At 39.1% G+C, this 17,960-nt stretch overlaps 1 protein-coding gene and 1 long non-coding RNA gene across 2 annotated transcripts; one reads left to right on the forward strand and one right to left on the reverse strand.

The window, feature by feature from the left end:
• Nucleotides 1-1,305: 1,305 nt before the first annotated feature.
• On the reverse strand, nt 1,306-10,214 carry LOC106545122 (apovitellenin-1-like). Its single transcript, XM_014061584.2, has 4 exons — nt 10,110-10,214; nt 6,825-6,934; nt 2,569-2,731; nt 1,306-1,626 (listed from the first exon to the last, which is right to left on the reverse strand). The coding sequence occupies exons 2-4, from the start codon at nt 6,883-6,885 to the stop codon at nt 1,539-1,541; spliced, it is 312 nt and encodes a 103-aa protein (XP_013917059.1). The 5' UTR covers nt 6,886-6,934; nt 10,110-10,214; the 3' UTR covers nt 1,306-1,538.
• On the forward strand, nt 7,397-17,778 carry LOC106545248 (uncharacterized). Its single transcript, XR_015697472.1, has 3 exons — nt 7,397-7,501; nt 12,890-13,111; nt 15,378-17,778. It is a non-coding gene; the product is annotated as an uncharacterized LOC106545248 (long non-coding RNA).
• The last annotated feature ends 182 nt before the right edge of the window (nt 17,779-17,960 follow it).

Consider the following 17,960-nt stretch of genomic DNA (forward strand, 5'->3'; position numbering starts at 1 on the left):
ATTTTTTTCCTGTTCCTTCTTTATCTCTCACTCTGGTTCATCTGCATGTTCTCTCTGCCTCACAAAAAGATAGCCCATAAGCTCTTTCTCAAAGATCATCATGTATAATATAAGGCTCCAATTGCCTGGTCTACTGTGATGTAGCTTCTAGTACTTTCTTGCTCTGCACACAAAGCTGACTTCTTCTGCCAGAAGTGACACTGTGTGGTTTGTTCACTGCACTTCATTTCAAACACTTCTGCTCCAAAGGTCCACTGTGTGTGCTGGCAAGAATATCTCTCAACCTCTTTGATATTGGAAGCTACCCTTTATGGCCATTTTTTGAGTGTCTGCCCCTTTGTGAAAGAATCACACACACCCTCCCAATGATGGTTTAGTCTTTCTGAGGTAAAGTTGACAAGAGTTCTGCCAGTTTCTCCTTCTGGCTTAAGTGACAAGAAAAGTAAAAGAATGGGTTCTTTTCCTCATGGTTCACGGAGGGATATGAAAAGCACAAGGAGGAGTCAGTAGAGGAAGATTCATACAGAAGTGTATCAGTGGAAATCATATAGCTTTAACAACCTGCCCTTGGATAGAAAAGTGATGGGTGCTTGCTTTCTTGCTAAACAATTGGCCAATTGGGGATCATGGTAATGCATGTCTGAACAGCCTTGTTGCCAAAGCTAGGATACAGGATGAAATCTGGGCAGGGATTTCCTAATTGTTTTGCATGAGAAACAAGTGCATTAATGCCAGAGGTGGTATTCAGCCAGTTCAGACAGGTTCTGAAGAACCGGTAGTGGACATTTTGAGTAATTTGAAGAATCGTCAAATAGGCTGGCCCCGACCCTGCTGCCTCCCAGCTGATCTTCTTTTGTTGCCCTGAACCAGAGAATGGAGCTAGAAAACAGGTTAGGAGGGTGGGGAGGGAATGGGGATTTTGCAGTATTCTTCCCCTGCCACGCCCACAAAGCCACACCCACAGTAGTAAAAAAAATTGAATCCCACCGTTGATTAAGGCTGCTGTGCAGAAGAGTCTTGAATCTGCTCTTTTTCTGTGTCGCAGCTCATCACAGGGCTCCTTGCCTGTTGGGATGCTACCTAGAAACTAGGCACTACCTATTTTTCCTTTACATTTCCTGAGGGTTAGCCATTTGCTCATTTGCCACAAAGCCAACAAAAGATTGATAACATCTTATAAAGTTGACAGATTTGTTTAGCAATACCATGGCCAGGGATAAGCTTTCATGAACCCCAATCATTCAAATGTATGGAATGTTTGCCATAACTGTAAAAGATGGGCAAGCACACACACAAACACAGGAATCAAGTGTTAATGAAGTAAGTGTTCTTTTGTGATTATTTCAAATAGCCGAAGCAAGTAACATTGCTATGAAGAAAGCAGCTTTATAATTTTTTCCTGCTGAGTGTAGCTTATTTATTTCTCAGTGTCCTTCACAAAGATTTCCCTTTGCAATTTTTTAAAGATCTGTTGTATGCACAAAAACACAAGGATATACTTTGCAGATTCATGTAGGTGTTATCACTGTGTTGATTCTTTAAGATTCTTTCCATAATTTAGATAATGTCTTTTCCACTCGTTTAGCCAGTATACTGAGCCTAGTTGTTTCTCTTATCAGGAAGTTCCTGCCATAAAGAGATACCTGTGTTAGAGTTTGAGAAATGTTCTAAAACTACCCCACCCAATAAATTTCCATTATCTAGTGCCCTCCTGATGTGCTAATTTACATGTATTTATTTCTTCTTTGGCTGACTTAAGCAGCATATTGGAATCTAAAAACGGGAAAAATTCTGAAATTTGGAAATGTAGCAGCAACCAGGTTAAAATCAGATCAACAGCAATATTGAAGTTGATTATTGCTCCTAAGCATGCAATAGTAGTGGCAATCTTCCTGTCGTTGCTGTTTTTCCTTCAAACTGTAGCTGTTTCTATAACAGCACAAACAAAATTGCAAGGGATGGTAATCACCACTGACGGGTTATTGGGAACAGGTAGTTGTGATGTTGCGGAAATAGGAGTCAATGGAAGGTGGGACATCCCATTCTCCTACTATATCCTTGCCATGGTCACTACCAAAGTGGTACCCACTGGGAAAATAACAAGTCTTGTGTTGGGAAAAGACGAAAAACATTTTTACATCAATTCAGATAAATCCAAAGTTAGGTGGCCATGGATGGAAATGAGATAAAGGCTGCATCATGACAATGAAAACTTAAATAATGGTTTGTGAAGTCTCTTCTACCCAGTTAGGGGGATACGTCGAAATATGTTAAGAAAAGTAATGGATAAATAAGAGGGGCATTGAGAACCATTTGCTGTGTGAATTAAGGTCAACCCATGGCCCTATGTGTAAAAATCAAATCAGCCGAGTTTTATTTCAATAATAATGTTTCAGTATTGAGAAAAGGACACTTATTTTACCACATCTTTCGGCTGCAGGCATAAAATGTCATCAACATCTGTCACTTATGGCTTCTCAGTGTCCACCACTTGTGACAAAGTGGTCTCTCTGCCAAATAGTTTAATGGTCCTGGAGCTGTGGATAACCATCACCTGACATGACTTACCTTACTTTAAGAATATCTGGTGTTTGGGTAGCATTAAACAAATACTCGGCTGCATTAGGTGACACTTCATTTACTAATGAATATATATTGAATGCAATTGTATCAGGAATAACCAGCCAATCACGTCGAACATGTCTCTTTGAGATGGGTTTGGCTTCAGTTTCTGGAAAAGGCAAAAATCAAAATTAAAACTTCCTCTGAATGAGGTGCACATGTAGTCCTTGACAGACGACTGCAATTGTGATAGCAACCTCTGTTGCTAAGTGATGCAATTGTTAAATGAATCATGCCTGATTTTATAAATGAGTCATGGTTGATTTTATAACCTTTTGAGTTATGGGGTTGTAGGATGTTAAAACCCAGCCCTCTCCTAGAAAAATGAAAGATCCTAGGAAATATTGAAAAGGCAGAATATTATGTTTCCCTGGATGTGAAAAAGGAGAAATATTTTTAAGAGAAACTTCCTGCAGCTTCCTGCCTCCCCGCTTTTTGTCAATGGGCCATTAAACTCCCAAGCCAGTATATTCACATAACAAAGACCCCTCCCTTCAGCTCCAGGGTGATGGAATCAAGGCATTTTAGTATAAGCCCTTCACCCAACTGACCACATGGCATCTGAGAATTCAACTAAACCTGGAATCAACCTAGAGAGTTGCCCCTGCATGGCCCCATAGGACTTTGACAACCAATCAGAATACATTTCTTACACATGAACAGGAAACAGATAGGTGGGGCCGAACAGATTATAAAAAGCCCTGCAAGCCCCTCCCTCGACCCTTCTTCTTCTCCCAACACCTGGAAGCATGTGATCACCTTTTCCCGCAGGACCTCAAGCCATGTGGTCCTGTCCACAATTAAAACCATCTTTCTAAGCAGCCTCCATGTTTCCAGTGTCTTTTTCCCCACTTGGAACTGAACCCAGAAGGACATTTCTTCCAACAGGGTCATTAAGCAAATTACACAATTTTTAAATGAATCTGGTTTCTTCCATTGACATTGCTTGCTGGAAACACGCCCCCCCCCCCCCGAAAGTCACAAATGGCAATCACATGACTTGGGGATGTTACAACTGATATAAATACATGCTGATTGCACAGTGCCTAAACTTTGAACATGTGACAAAAGGGCAGTCATAAATGCAAGGACTGGTAGTAAATCACTTTTTATCACCAACATTTGGCACACAGATGGAGTCAAATCCTCCAAATCTCCCTAGAACCTTGTTCCAGTGAAAACCAGAGGCAGATCTCGAGGAAACAGGGTGCAGAGCTCCCTACCAAAGTGGACAGAAGAGCTACAGTACTTTGTTTTCCTCCAATATCTGATTAAAGTGGAATTTCCAGGAATTTTTTTCCCAGGCATCAGTTGGAACAGATGGCGTTTCTCTTCATTGGTTGTCCATTTTCTACAGGAACAGGAACAAATATTCTAGTGAAGAACTGTTTTTAGCAATTTTATTTATTTTTTAAATTTATCTCTGTGTAATATAAGTTTTTGGTACAATTTAAGGAAAACGTTAATTTCTTTATTGAGAATTTTCATTGAATGCACTAATTTTGGATCCTGATCTAGCCTCTTTACAGGAAGTTTCCTTTTATTTTGTAGCAGATTGGTGCCATCTTGTGGTCTGCAGAATCTTTATTTTTACTTTTACATGCCTGTGGAGTTTCTCAGTCATCCAAGTCATGTCAAAAGGCAACTTCATTTTGTTTTTTTCCTTGAGGAAAACATTTCGCTTCTCATCCAAGAACTTTCTTCAGTTCTGGCTGAACGGTGTATGTGTAATAGGGGAATGGAAGGATTACTTTTCTTTGCAGTCATCTGGTGATTAGCACTCTCTCTGAGAGCCATTGAGGCCACTTAGGGGTTTATCTGTGCCCTCAAGGCAGAGGTGGGTTCCTACCAGTTCGTACCTATTCGGTAGAACCGGTTCGTCAAATCTACCGAACCGGTTAGAAGAGGTCCCACCAGTGGACCCGGAAAGCAGGCCACATCTACAGAAGAGGTTCCAAAAATTTTTGAAACCCACCACTGGTCCTTGGATATGATTATTCTACACTATCATGCTCATATTTATAAAACTTAGTGCCTCTGTGAAAGGTAAGGATGACTACTGCATTTGTGGTGCAATCAGAACATTGCGTGTGTTGAAGTTGTTTTAACGCAAACCAAAGATGCCTTTTAAAAAACAAGTTTACATCATATTCTTATGCATGCCAGTGCTGTGTGTGAGGTAATTTAAGGTGGTTCTGACAAGTGTCTTTGGCATCTTCATATCTGGTCACATGGGCGGTAAGCCACTCCCACAAAGGACGCGACACCCACAGAGTAGGTTCGAACAATTTTTTGAAACCCACCACTGCCTCAAGGTCACCTGAATCAAGAGTGTAAATGTGTATGGAATTTTCTTGGAACTGTGAAAGGACTGTGTTGTATATAGGAGATAGATGGTGTCATATTCCTCTTCATTGAAAGAGGGCTATTCAATGTTAACATAGATGACCTCTTTTAGCCCTTTTTTCAAGTCCACATTCTTTGTCCAGAATATGGAATTTTGACTTTTAAACGTTTTCTTCTTTCGTTTGTTTGTAGTTGCTGAATTCTCAGATTGGATCAGCACTGCAATTGATCTTTTCCAACATCAAATACCTGCACTGTAATGTTAACTACTATGTATTTTTCTACAATTATAATTTTCTTATTCCTTTATTTTGTGGGATTAAATTCTGTTCGAGGTATGATGCTGAATTGGATCAGGTTTAAAGAGGTCAATAAGAATGATCAAAGGACTACAAACTACATCTTTATGAAGGGAAGCAGAAACAATTGGTAATATTTAGCTTAGGAAATAAAGGAATAATGAGGGCATACAATAGTATTCTTCAAATACCTGATGTTAGAAGAATGTCAAGACCTACTCTCACTGGATAGTACTCACTGAATGGTACAGCAATTTCTAATACTGTGTTTCCCTGAAAATAAGACAGGGTTTCATTTTCTTTTGACCCCCAAAATATGTCCTTGGCCTTATTATCAGGGGGAGGGTTTATTATTTTGGGGGTGCAGGAAGTAGCGAGTGTGGTCACCTCATGGCTGCTGTGTTGTGCTGCTGCGATAGCGCAACACAGCCATTTGCCCCTGAGGTTGTGCCCACATCCTCCCATCTCTGCATCAGGCTCTTCGGAAGCCCATTCGCAAGAGAGCAGCCGCTCGACAACCCCCCTCTCCAGTCGGGCGGAGCACCACTCACCAACCCAGTGGTATCCTGAAGGCACCAAGCCATGCAAGTGCCTGTTCCTCCACAGCTCCCACGGCTTGGTGCCTTTGGAATACTGTTAGGTCGGTGAGTGACGCTCTGCCTGACTGGACGGGGGGGCAGGGTTGTCCAAGGGGCTTATTTTCAGGGGAAGGTTTCTATTTTTGTTCACCCCAAAAAACTGGCATCACCTTATTTTCAGGACATGTCATATTTTGGGGGAAACACGGTAGTAATGTTAATTTCCCAGAGTCCCAGCTAGATATAGGATGACTTTTCTTATCTGGGAATGTTTATGTGAAGCGGATGGTCATTTGTGGGGATTCATTCATTTCAATTCTTCCACAGGGCAAGGAAGGGAAGACTTAATGGCCTAAGTGTGACCTTCCAACATCATGTCTGTATGATACCGTAATAATATTTGGATACATTGATTTTTAAAATATTATTTAATCACATGACAATATAGCAGTAGACTTATATACCGCTTCATAGGCCTTTCAGGCCTCTCTAAGCGGTTTACAGAGAGTCAGCATATTGCCCCCAACAATCTGGGTCCTCATTTTACCCACCTCGGAAGGATGGAAGGCTGAGTCAACCCTGAGCCGGTGAGATTTGAACCGCTGACCTGCTGATCTAGCAGTAGCCTGCAGTGCTGCATTTAACCACTGCGCCACCTTGGCTCTTCAATAGGACAAGTCCTATTGCTAGAACAAAGTTTAAGCTATTTCTTGATTAATGTAATACACAATGCTGATCATCCTGCTTGAGCAGGGAGTTGGACTAGAAGATCTCCAAGTTCCCTTCCAACTCTTATTTATTTTTATGTTTTTCTGAAAAGTGTCTGAGCCTTATTTAGTTCATCAGTAACTAGGTATTGCAACAATAATAAATCACATACATTCCATACTTAATACCAGGACTTAATTTTAACTGAAAGCTGAGGCGACCTAGATTCAGCAAGCAAAACAACTATGAATGGAAGGCCCCCAATTCTTACCAGTCATCGTATGTGCAAGTAAAAGGATAAGAGCAAGCGATAAAGGCTTCAGCTGGAGCATAGTTTCGATCACTGTTTTGGTAGAGGCTGACAAATAGTTTTGCAGAGTACTGGAAAAAAATTATTAATGCTTAGCTATTTCATAAGGATAACATAATATCCTGATACAACCATAGAAAATATAGAAGCCAGTACTTTACTGAAACCAGACAGTACAATTTTGTGTTATGTCCCCACTGTTCAAATTATATCCATTGATAGATTCTGTTTCTTCACAATGTATATTGGAACTAGGCGTTTCTCTAGGTGCTGCTGATATAGGTCATCAATTGAAGGAAAACGAGCTTCCAGTTTGTTCAAAGTCTTATACGTTGTTACCCAGGAAGAAATTCCCATTATGGTATATGCTATCTAGGGTTAAGATTGTCTATAAATTCTGCTAGAGTATAGGAACTAAGGTTCTTTAAACATATATAGTATTCAGGAGGAGACATATAATGCAAATGACAGAGACATCCATTATTTGTTGATTTGAAAAATACAGAATAACAGAATTGGAAGGAGGTCTTCTAGTCCAAGCTCCTCCCCAAGCTGGAGACCCAATACCATTCCAGACAAATAGCTGTCCAATCTCTTCTTTAAAACTTCCAGTGATGGAACATTCACAACCTTTGAAGGTAAGCCATTCCATTGATTAATTTTTCGGTCAGGAAATTTTTCCTTAATTTTAGGTTGGATCTCTCTTTGATAAATTTCCATTGCCTTGCCTTCTTGCCTTGCCATCAGGTACTTTGGAGAATAAGTTGTCCATCTCTTCTTTGTGATAGCCTCTCAAATATTGGAAGACTGCTGTCATGTCACCCCTAATCCCTCTCTCCATTAGACTAGACATCCAATTCCTGTAACTATTCATCATGTTTTGGTCTTCATCCTCCTAACCATCTTTGTTGTTCTTCCCTGCACTGTTTCTACAGTCTCAACATCTTTTTGGTGTCATGTTGATCAGAACTGGACACAATATTCCCATGGTGGTCTTACCAGGGAAATACAGGGCGGGGCATAACCTTTTCCTAGGGGGTCACAGCAACACTTGTAATAACAACACAAATAATTCATACACCATTCGAAAGCCCATCAAAAACTGAGTTTATTGACACGATTTAATAGTCAGTATGACCACCATTAGCCCTTCGAACAGCATTCAAACGAGGTGGATAAGAACACAACAAATCTTCAAACAGTTCCGTTCGATTTTCCAGATTTTTCAACACAGTTTCCAAATTCATTCTCAAAGTTTCAACCGAATATCGATTTTGACCTTGCTCCTGAATCATCAGAGCTTCCACTTCATCCTTAATTATGGCCCCAATGTTCTCTGCCGGATTGAGATCTGGCGAATTTCCCGGCCAGACGTCATTGCCCCAAAATTCGACATTGTTTTCCTTTAACAATTGCTGAGTCGCATTTGCACGCATGCAAGGAGCTTTGTCATGAAGAAAGACAGCCTCACCAACCACCAAGACATTGTCTGGATCACTGAGAAATGGAATGACATTCTCCAATAAAATTTTCTCACGGAAATAACTGCCATCCCAGGATTCCCCTTTATCCTTCAAAACCCAATGCAGTTTCTTGGCTGTGAAAATGACGAAAATCCCGATGCAAGTCGGATTGCGAACGATTTGTCGATATCGTTCATGTTTGGCGATGTCGTCGACGTCTTTAGCCCAAATTCGATAGTTCTGGAAATTCGGTTTTCGAATGGCATAAACGAAGAATTCGTCAGATGGCGCCAAATGAAGAAAATCTTCCTCGGTCCATTCAGACAACCAATCGCACAACCAAAGCCGATCTTGAACGTGTGTTTGAGTTTTCAATGGTTTGCAAATGACGTGGAATGGCTTCAAACCTTCTCATTCTCGATATCGGCCGATTGTCCTTTGATCAACTCGTTTTCCACGAATTTGAAGGATTTCTTGGGCCACTTTTCGGTTTCCTTTTCGTTGTTTGCGACTGCCAGTTGCAATGATGGCTTTGCTTTCTTGGGACAGTTGCAGAGGACGCCCTTCTCCAAATTTTGTGAAACATTCTTGGGCTGTTTTGTTCCAATTATCAGTAACCCAATCCGGATGACGTTTCAATTTGTTTGCAATCCATTTTCGATTGATAAACGTCGCTCCAGCATCGCGAGCCTCTCGAAAAGCAATGCATTTTATTCTGTCAATGATCCTTTGTTCTTCCGAATCGAATTTTCCAGCCATTCTTAAAGCAAATTTAACATTTAATAGCTCATTCAATTCAGTTTTTTATGGGCTTTAAAATGAGGTGTTGCGGAAGTTGTAAACTGCTGTCGATCTTGCTGTGACCCCCTAGGAAAAGGTTATGCCCCGCCCTGTATATAGCAGTACTAATACTTCACATGAACTTGATATTATCAAGTTTGGTGCAGCCTAGGGTTGTATAGGCTTTTTTTGGCAACTGCAGCACACTGCTGGCTCATACTTAAATAGCATAGTTCTAAAATAGTTCTAAAACTCCTGGATTCCTCTCGCAGTTATTGCTATTGAGCCCACTACTTCCCACCGTGTATGATGATTCCCCAACTACTACATTATTTTAAGGAGTGAGAGTGCCCATAATACTGACTGCAGCACTGTGAAATAATAGATATGACATAAATTCATGTTGTGATTAAATTACCTCTGCCCTATATATATTTTGAAATACATCAGCAAATAAAATTCTTGAAGCACCTGAGAGCCTGGCACATTTACTATGGTAAAGTGTTTAGGTTTTTTTTTTTTTTTTACAATAATCTACTTCATCAGATACATAAACTATTTCAAGAATTATGTGAAATCATAATTCTTGAAGGGCCAAAGGTTTGTAGCAATAAAATTAAATGAAGTGTCTCATGGATGGTAATTCATGTTTTGTGTTCAGCTAAGATTACTGTATCTTTCTTATTTCTCCAAGTAATTCAAAAGGCTCTGTGGGCTGTTCTCCACGTTCATCCTAATAATCCTGTAAGGTGTTTTAGAGAACTGTTGGCTTGAAATTACATAACAATAACAATGCCTAGGATTGAAAAATTATCTGAAACTACATCATCCTTGTTTTAATTTAAGTGCTATGTTTTAGGATATACATCGTAACTCAAACTGAGTATTTGTGGATTATTATTACTGTTCTGTTTTCCCCCTCCCACCCCTTGTCAACAAAATAAATTTCTTTCTTTACTCATTTGATATATTCCATTTGCTCAGAGCTAGAATTATCACTTACCTCTTCACTGGCTGTTGTTACTTCTGATTCTGAAATACTGTATCAGCTGTCTTTCAGTCCCAAAATAGTTGCTCCCAAGTCTTGGTTTGTTTCACACCAGCTCTTTCACAATAGAGTTGGTTAAACCTTAACAAAAGTACTGTTGCACTTGATAAGATGCCAAAAAGCTCAACTTAATAAAGTTATTGGAAGTTTATCTTTGAAAAAAAAACCCGAAAGCAACTCCTAAAATGTAGTTTTCTATGCCATTTTCCATAAAGGCATGTGCAGATTTGGGATGACATAAATTTGAATTTATTTCAGTGATGTACATTTGCTTTTACAAGATTGATATAGTGAATAATAACTCATTTTCCTCAAGTTCAGAATTGCCTGGTGGGAGGGTGGGTAGACTGCAGACTTTATGGAATTATGTGAAACTGCATTATATAAGAACTAATTCAGTAGATTACAATGACATCCCCCCCCACCATTTAATAGGAGATTCTCTTTTCAAGCAGCCCCAACTCACATGAAGTATGGTCACCTGTCTTACAGAGTCATCCTGGATAGTTTAGAACAACTGATTAAAACTAGATAAAAATCATGGCCTATGAGCCATGGTGGTTAGAATGCAGCATTCCAGGCTAACTCTGCAAGAAGCCAGGAGTTTGATTCTGACTGGTTCAAGGGTGACTCAGCCTTCCATCCTTTTGAGGTCAGTAAAATGAGGACCAAGATTGTTGGGGTGGGGGCAATATGCTGACATTATAAATTGCTCAGAAGGTGCTCTAAAGCACTTTGGAGTGGTATATGTGTTTAAATTGTAAGTGTTATTAAAACACAACAAGTTTCTAAAGTGTCTCCTGGTAGACTCATTGTGGTGTTGCTGCCGTTACCTGAAGATAATTATGCCAAATTGAAAGGAGCAGCAGGAGACTAGAAGCTATCATTAAAATCTACCCTGCCTATAAATATTCCCAAGGCACATGGAAATTTTCAATTGTCATTCTGAGCTTAAATGGCAAGCAGCACTATCAACTTTTCTAAAATGACCAATAGCTGTTTCCCCAAATATACTCTTTATTACCCATGAATGAAAAGATTTAATAGCTGAAATGTAATTCCTGTGCATTGAATAGAAAATAAGTATATGTACAAGATAGTAACTTCTATTTAAGTAACTTTAATGTGCTCTAAAACTGTTTCATATCTAGATCTGCTTTATAGCAGATAATTGTTTCAAAACCTAATCTAAACACATTTCATAAACATTATTAGAACATAATTTTGTTCACTTTTACATTTCCTTAACATATCAGTTTGCTAGTAATGACAAAATGTGGGCTTTATGTAGGGGTGGGAATCTGTGGAAGGTAGGGTGTGTGTGGGGATTGTCATGTATGTTGGGCCTGGTCTCTGGGTGTTATATGAATTTCATTGTATGGGCATACTTTGTACATGCGTACAATGACAATAAAGTAAATCTAAATCTAAATCTAATATGCAATTGAAAAACAAATTGTGTAAAAGATAAAAATGTTTGCATACAGAAATATTTGAAGCAGGCAACGCCCCATTCTGATATCTGATGAGTTTTTATAATGAAATATTTTTTTCTGATGTATTTGTTATAAATAAAATTCAAAATGTCTTCTTTTTGCTTGTTCAGGGCTGCCTCATATATGTTGTTTATTATGTATATAATCTTAATATATGAAGTAACTACACACACACACAAACACACTTTCCTAGACACAACCCAGGATAGTGTACTTGAGTACACTTTTTAACTACAAAACTTTATTAGCCAGAGGGATATAGTTATTGACATCATTATTCTTCTTAGACAGAACTTTTACAACTCCTTATGCAAAATTAAATTGAACTGTTTCTAGACTGTGTGCTAATGATCAAGTGATACATATATGGACACATATGTGTTCATATACATGTGAACCAATTTTATACAAATATTAATGAAACTGCAGAATCTTTATTTTAATTAAATTGAATTTGAAACCTTTTATTATTAATGTAATATTTTACATAATTCATTTAATAATTGCTCAAGCAGATGTTGTTTTGAATGTGTCCTGCAGTCCAGCACTATTGATTATTAGATTATATATATGCCAAAGAAATTCAGTACATATTAACTTTGAGTGTATAGTTCATTTGTAGTATTTGTTTTATATGGAGATAAGGACTTGTATTAGACTATTTCCTAGTTGTTTTGCAGTAGAGATAATTAATGATTCACAGATTCTCTGTAGAATTGTTTCCCAGCATAAGAATTGTACATTACTCAAATTATATTATATTCAGGATTCAATGCACTCATGAAAAATCTTAATGTAAAGATTTAGTGCTGTACCTTGTTCACTCTGAATTGATCCATCATTACGTAATAATATTCTATTTATAACAGGAGTCCCCAACCCCCGATCTATGGACCGGCACTGTTTTGCAACATGTCAGAAACCAGGCTACCCAAACAAGTGAAACCCCATCCATAGGATGCAGGCAGCATGTGAAACCACGCCCACTCTGATCTGTGGAAAAACCTCTCCATGGAACCGCTCCGTTGCCTAAAAGGCAACTTTCCGGGCCACTGATTTATAGGATAAATAGGAATATATGAATAAGCTGGGCCAGTTTCACTTTTGTGACTTAATAACTTAAGCCCCCCCCCCGCCCCCATGTCATCTTTTGCATCCCACAACACAGCATATTCATGGGGCATGTGCCTCTTAACTGGTAAGCTAAAAGGCTATAACATTGCTCTGTGCCTATTTCAGTGCTTATAACACATGAAGCAAGAGGAATCGCAAAAGATGGGCTGATGGAAAAAAAGAGCTTTGGCACATTTGTCGTCCAGAAGCTCCTTCCTCATCACATCCAGCAGGAGATAATTGCCAGAAATAGAGTCACAGCTATTGTATTCTTCCCACGACCATTGATGAGCCCCAGGTGACTGATGATCTACAAATGCAGTGTAGCATTCACTGGATTCACCACAGGTATTGAGCTCAAGTTACATTTCTCTGGGAATGGAAGAGTCAGTCACACTCCTAACCATTTAAGTGCTGTGATAAGGTTTGCTCTTCCTCACTTGCCTGTTCTCCTCCCATCACTGATGCACTGTCACCTTGCTAATAGAAGCAGAAACTAGTTTAGTGACTAGAGACTTTTAGAACAATGTATACAAACAACTTCAATGCTAGCAGCCTCTAGGCGAATGAACTAGTTCTTCCATGGCACTTATGACAATCGACTTATGACTAACCATGTCAGATGTTGCAGAGAGAGGCTATTTCTATACCAGAAACTCATCATTTCAGTTCTCCAAATCCTTGTCTTCATGTGGCCAAAATAGTTCTCACCACTGACAGAAGAGAAGCATCAACAGTCTAAAGAAAACCCTATTTGCAGACATAATATATTTTAAGGGGAGAAAACAAAATGACACTTTTCCAGATTTTTATTTTTATTTTGTACCGAAGTTCTGAACAAATGACTTAAATTACATAGTAATGTTTTGTTATGCAAAACTATTCCCAAAATACTGGTGGAAAAATATTAAAAAGTATCAAAAATTAATTATGCTAAGTATTCAGTTACTTCTTTATTTATTGGATTTAAAAACTTCCTTGTATCATTACAGCACTGGGTGGCTCCACCATCCACTCTAGACCTCTGCTTGGGACTAAAATGAGCTCCGTTTTAATTCAATTGCTTAAATAAGAGCAAGGTGGGATCTATGGGTGTTATCATTCCACAGGGCAGGTGCTGCGATAGAAATGACCCAGTTCTGGGTTCCATCAGATGGCACTGCTTAATTGATATAAAAATATTAGCAGGCTAACTCTATTAGATCATATTTGACGGACAGAAACCATAGGAAACAGACAGTCCGCAGACAACCAGGCCTGATGCCATGAAAGGTTTTATATATGATACCTGAATGTCTACTAGTAACAGAGAGATTTTATAGATGTGTATGACTGTAACTTCCTATGCTACTGCATTCTGCACCAGTTGCAGTCCCATGTAAAATGCAGTATAGCAAAGCATGTGACTATTTTAAGGGTCTCCTTACATACATAGAAATCAGTGGTGGGTTCCAGGCGGTAAGCCCCTGTACGGGCGTACCAGAGCCTGCTCGGAGCACCGGGTACCGCTCCAATACGGTGCTCCAGAGAGCCTACCCGCCCACGCTCCTTATCTTTCTTTAAAGTCTTTGGCGCTTCCGCATACAGTGTGTTCAGTGCCTGCACGATGCTCCGCCGAACAGCTGGAGCGTCGCAGAGGCGTCCCTGGATAGCAAGACACATGCACGTGCTGCGCGCATCCATGTGGACAATGCCGGGCCCGTTCCAACCGTACCGGTTGGAACGGGATCCAGAACCCACCACTGATAGAAACACAGTTTGCTGTGGTGATTAGAAACCAGGAGACTGTGAATTCTAGCATTCCCTTAGTTATGAAAGCCAGTGAGGCAACTTCAGACCATGTGAGGGAATGAACTGGGGTTGCTATTTGCTTGTTTGAAAAGCAGCTGCAATCATGCAGACAAGCCATCCTCCTCCTTCCCCTAGGCATTCATTCATTCATTTCCTCAGATCTGCACTCCCAGACATTCAAACCATTGTTCTAGCTGCCTGGCTAACTGAGTCAAACCCTGGTGCTTTCAAGGACATACAGCAATAGCTTAACCTCACCCAATCTTTTGAACTTACAAAAGCATAAGCTAGTAAGAAGTGTGTATAGTAGGAAAAATAAAGGAGCAACCACACTAAAACAGTACTTCCTCCCAACTATTGCAATAACATCTTGAAGGCAAAGGTTATATGTTATTTTATAGACTATGAGGCCTTTGTGTAAACTGAATCTTAACACACTGAGTGTAAAAAACTGAGTTTTGAACACATCTTTTGCAGCAACATCACCTTGCAAAGTCCTAGAATGGTGCAGATGACCAGAGCAATAGCCTATTGTTGAAGGTGTGTGCAAGCCTAATCCACAATCAAATCCTCAAGTCTTTTATGTAGCCCCCTGGTGTTCAACAGTAATAGCTGGATGCTAGGGAAATCAAGGATCTGATCACCAGATTTTCTCAGTCCTTCAAGGCAGAACAGGTCATTAGATCCTTTGTGGCCCCAGACTAGGAAACTAGTCATGGATACTAATATTTTTATTATATGATTATAGTAACAGAACAGCTTTCTCAAGTTATGTTTCTGCTTTGGACTCAAATTACTTTTATCTGACTTGTCTTGTTTGCAGATCTCCACCTGCTCCTCAAGATTACACCTACAGTTCGTTACAGGTCTCGAGGATGAATTCTGAGGACTGGAAGATAGGAAGATCTTAACCACTGAGCCCACCATCTCCAGCCAGTCCTCTGCTTCCTGCCCTGTTATGAGCTTAATGGAACCGCAGAGTGTCCTATCCCAATTTCATCACCTCCTCTAAGGTCATAAAGCACATACAAACATCCCCAACTTTTAATAACCACAATAATTACTGTACTCTGTTCTTGTCCACACCCATCCATTCCTATTCACCACCCATCCATTTCCATTCCCTATCCACTTTCTTTCTACTCCCTGATCTTTTCATAAAAACACAGATCATACTGAGGGACTCCATAGAAATCAAAAGATGGAGATACAATGTTGAAAATAGCTGACAAATCACATATAGCTGTAACAGCAACCTGGTTCAAATATGGAGATACCAGGATAGCTTCAAGTTGATTAGAAATAGACCCTTAAACCCCATTAGCTCCCGCTACACAAGTATGTTCTACTAGTGCTTTAGGTTACCATTTGTAGAAACTTCCAACTAGGTAAAAAAAAATCCTGGTAATTTATGCCCATCAATTTCTTCTGGTAGGCCCACTATGCTCACCAAAATTGAAAGGAAAGGGAAACTCCAGCTGTAATACCAATTGGCACTTCTTGACAATCTATACTGGATCATCTCCCTGCTCCACTCTGGGACTGACCAGGGGACCAGCAAAATCCAATAAGAACATTGGTGAAAATCTCCCCATGGCATGATAGCACCATCTCAAACATTGGCACACATCAGCCTGACTTCTCTTCCTGGCTGACACATACTCCCAGTGCATTCACCAAGAACATGCCACAATAGGACCAGAATCAGCTTCAGGAGTGAGAGTGAGGGAGATAAAAGGTATAAGTTACCTTTTAGTGGGCATATAATGAACAAACATCATTGTATCCTCTAACCCATCCATTAAAAAGTCCATTAAAATCCACCTGCAAAACAGTAACTGGCCCCACTAATACAAGCTTTTCTGACACCATATTTCAAATGGTTTCTTTAATCCTTTCAAATATGGCTGTGTTTAAATTGACAAATGATAGAAGCCAGTTTCCACAGTGCACAATATTACAATACTGTACACCTGTTCATAATCCCTACATGATGTTATATCTATAATTAAGTTAAATTAAGGGAAGAAGAATGGAGCCTCATATGTTTTCTAATTCACCCATATTTTATCTCCCTATCATAAACTTTACTGTGATTAGAGGCTTCCACACAATCAGAAATCTTCCTTTATCAAGACCCCTGATTTCATAAACAATTCTACTACCATTCAAGTATACTTACATACGAACCTTTTGTTGACTTTCCTGCTCAATCTAGAAAAGGTAGAGATATCAGAGATACCGTGATGGAAACAATGGTCCTGAAGGCAGATTATTAATCAAATTTACGTATTCTGTCCAGGTGCAATAGGGTCCTCATCCCCTTTGTAAAGTCTTAGATCTAGACAACTTATCGTCCTCATTGTCATTCTCTGGTTCTCTGAATTTTTTGTAAAGCATAGTGCCCAAACTGAACATAGTAATCAAGATGGAATCTGAGCAATACAATGTAACAGTTCCTAATTTGGAAACTATACTTAATGAAATTTGACATCAAATTGCTTATTTTGCAACCTAATCATATTGCTGACTCACAATTAGATTTTGATCAAGACTATTCCTTGATCTTTTGCACAAGTATTACAATCAAGCTCAGTAGCACCATAAACTTGTGCATTTGATTTCTTTCATGAGTAACTTTTCATTTACCATCATTTAGTTTCATTCTGTTTCTATCTACCTGCTTTCTAGCTTTATATTACTTATACAAATCATTTTGAGTTTTCTCTTTAAGCATATTAGTAGTTTTGTATCATTTGCAAATCTGATCATTCACTTCTCATGTAAATCATTAATAATAAAGATGAACAGCATCACTCCAACAATTACACACAGCAGTATTTTACTTTATACCTTATTTCCTAATGACAAAAGTAGTTTGAGCAGTTCTGAATAGCTGCCTCAGACTTAGAATGATTCAGTCTAAATGTGACTGGACATGCTTTAAAGCTCATTAGAAACGTCCTTCTAACCGCTTTCCTTGATGTTCTGGAGGTACACTGGTATGTTATTTTTATTGCCTACCGCCCAACATTATAACAAAATATTTTTTCACTTATCAACTTGTTTCTTTGAATGTTCAAACTTCACAAATTAGGCTACATTTTGGTTGACATCAAATAATGTAATGCAAAGACTTGTGCAAATTATAGATACTAGATATATGCACTAGTATCTGAAAGTTTTCTGACTCAAAATTTTCTAGAAATCTTCCTGACTGGATTTTTTAAAAAAAACATTCTATTACACAATATGTGTAATAAAGCAAGACTGAATTCTGTAGTTCATTACCCAAGATTAAAACTGTTATCTTTTGGAGTAACAGAAACTACCCCACCTATTAATGAACAGTTGCCAGTTTGTATTCTTAATAAAAGTATTAAGATCAAGGTAAAACCTCAAGATC

The sequence above is a fragment of the Thamnophis sirtalis genome, unplaced genomic scaffold (genome assembly GCF_051295495.1).
Source record: "Thamnophis sirtalis isolate CommonGarterSnake01/CBP01778 unplaced genomic scaffold, rThaSir2_p1.2 scaffold_8, whole genome shotgun sequence".
Classification (NCBI taxonomy): Eukaryota; Metazoa; Chordata; class Lepidosauria; order Squamata; family Natricidae; genus Thamnophis; species Thamnophis sirtalis.

What these genes read in the sequence shown, in the direction of transcription:
- LOC106545122 (XM_014061584.2), bottom strand. Translation starts at nt 6,885, where the DNA reads ATGCTCCAGCTGAAGCCTTTATCGCTTGCTCTTATCCTTTTACTTGCA. An exon ending in ACTTGCACATACGATGACTG is followed by an intron (nt 2,732 to 6,824) that starts GTAAGAATTGGG and finishes TGCCTTTTCCAG; the next exon opens with AAACTGAAGCCAAACCCATC. An exon ending in CCAGATATTCTTAAAGTAAG is followed by an intron (nt 1,627 to 2,568) that starts GTAAGTCATGTC and finishes TCTTTATGGCAG; the next exon opens with GAACTTCCTGATAAGAGAAA.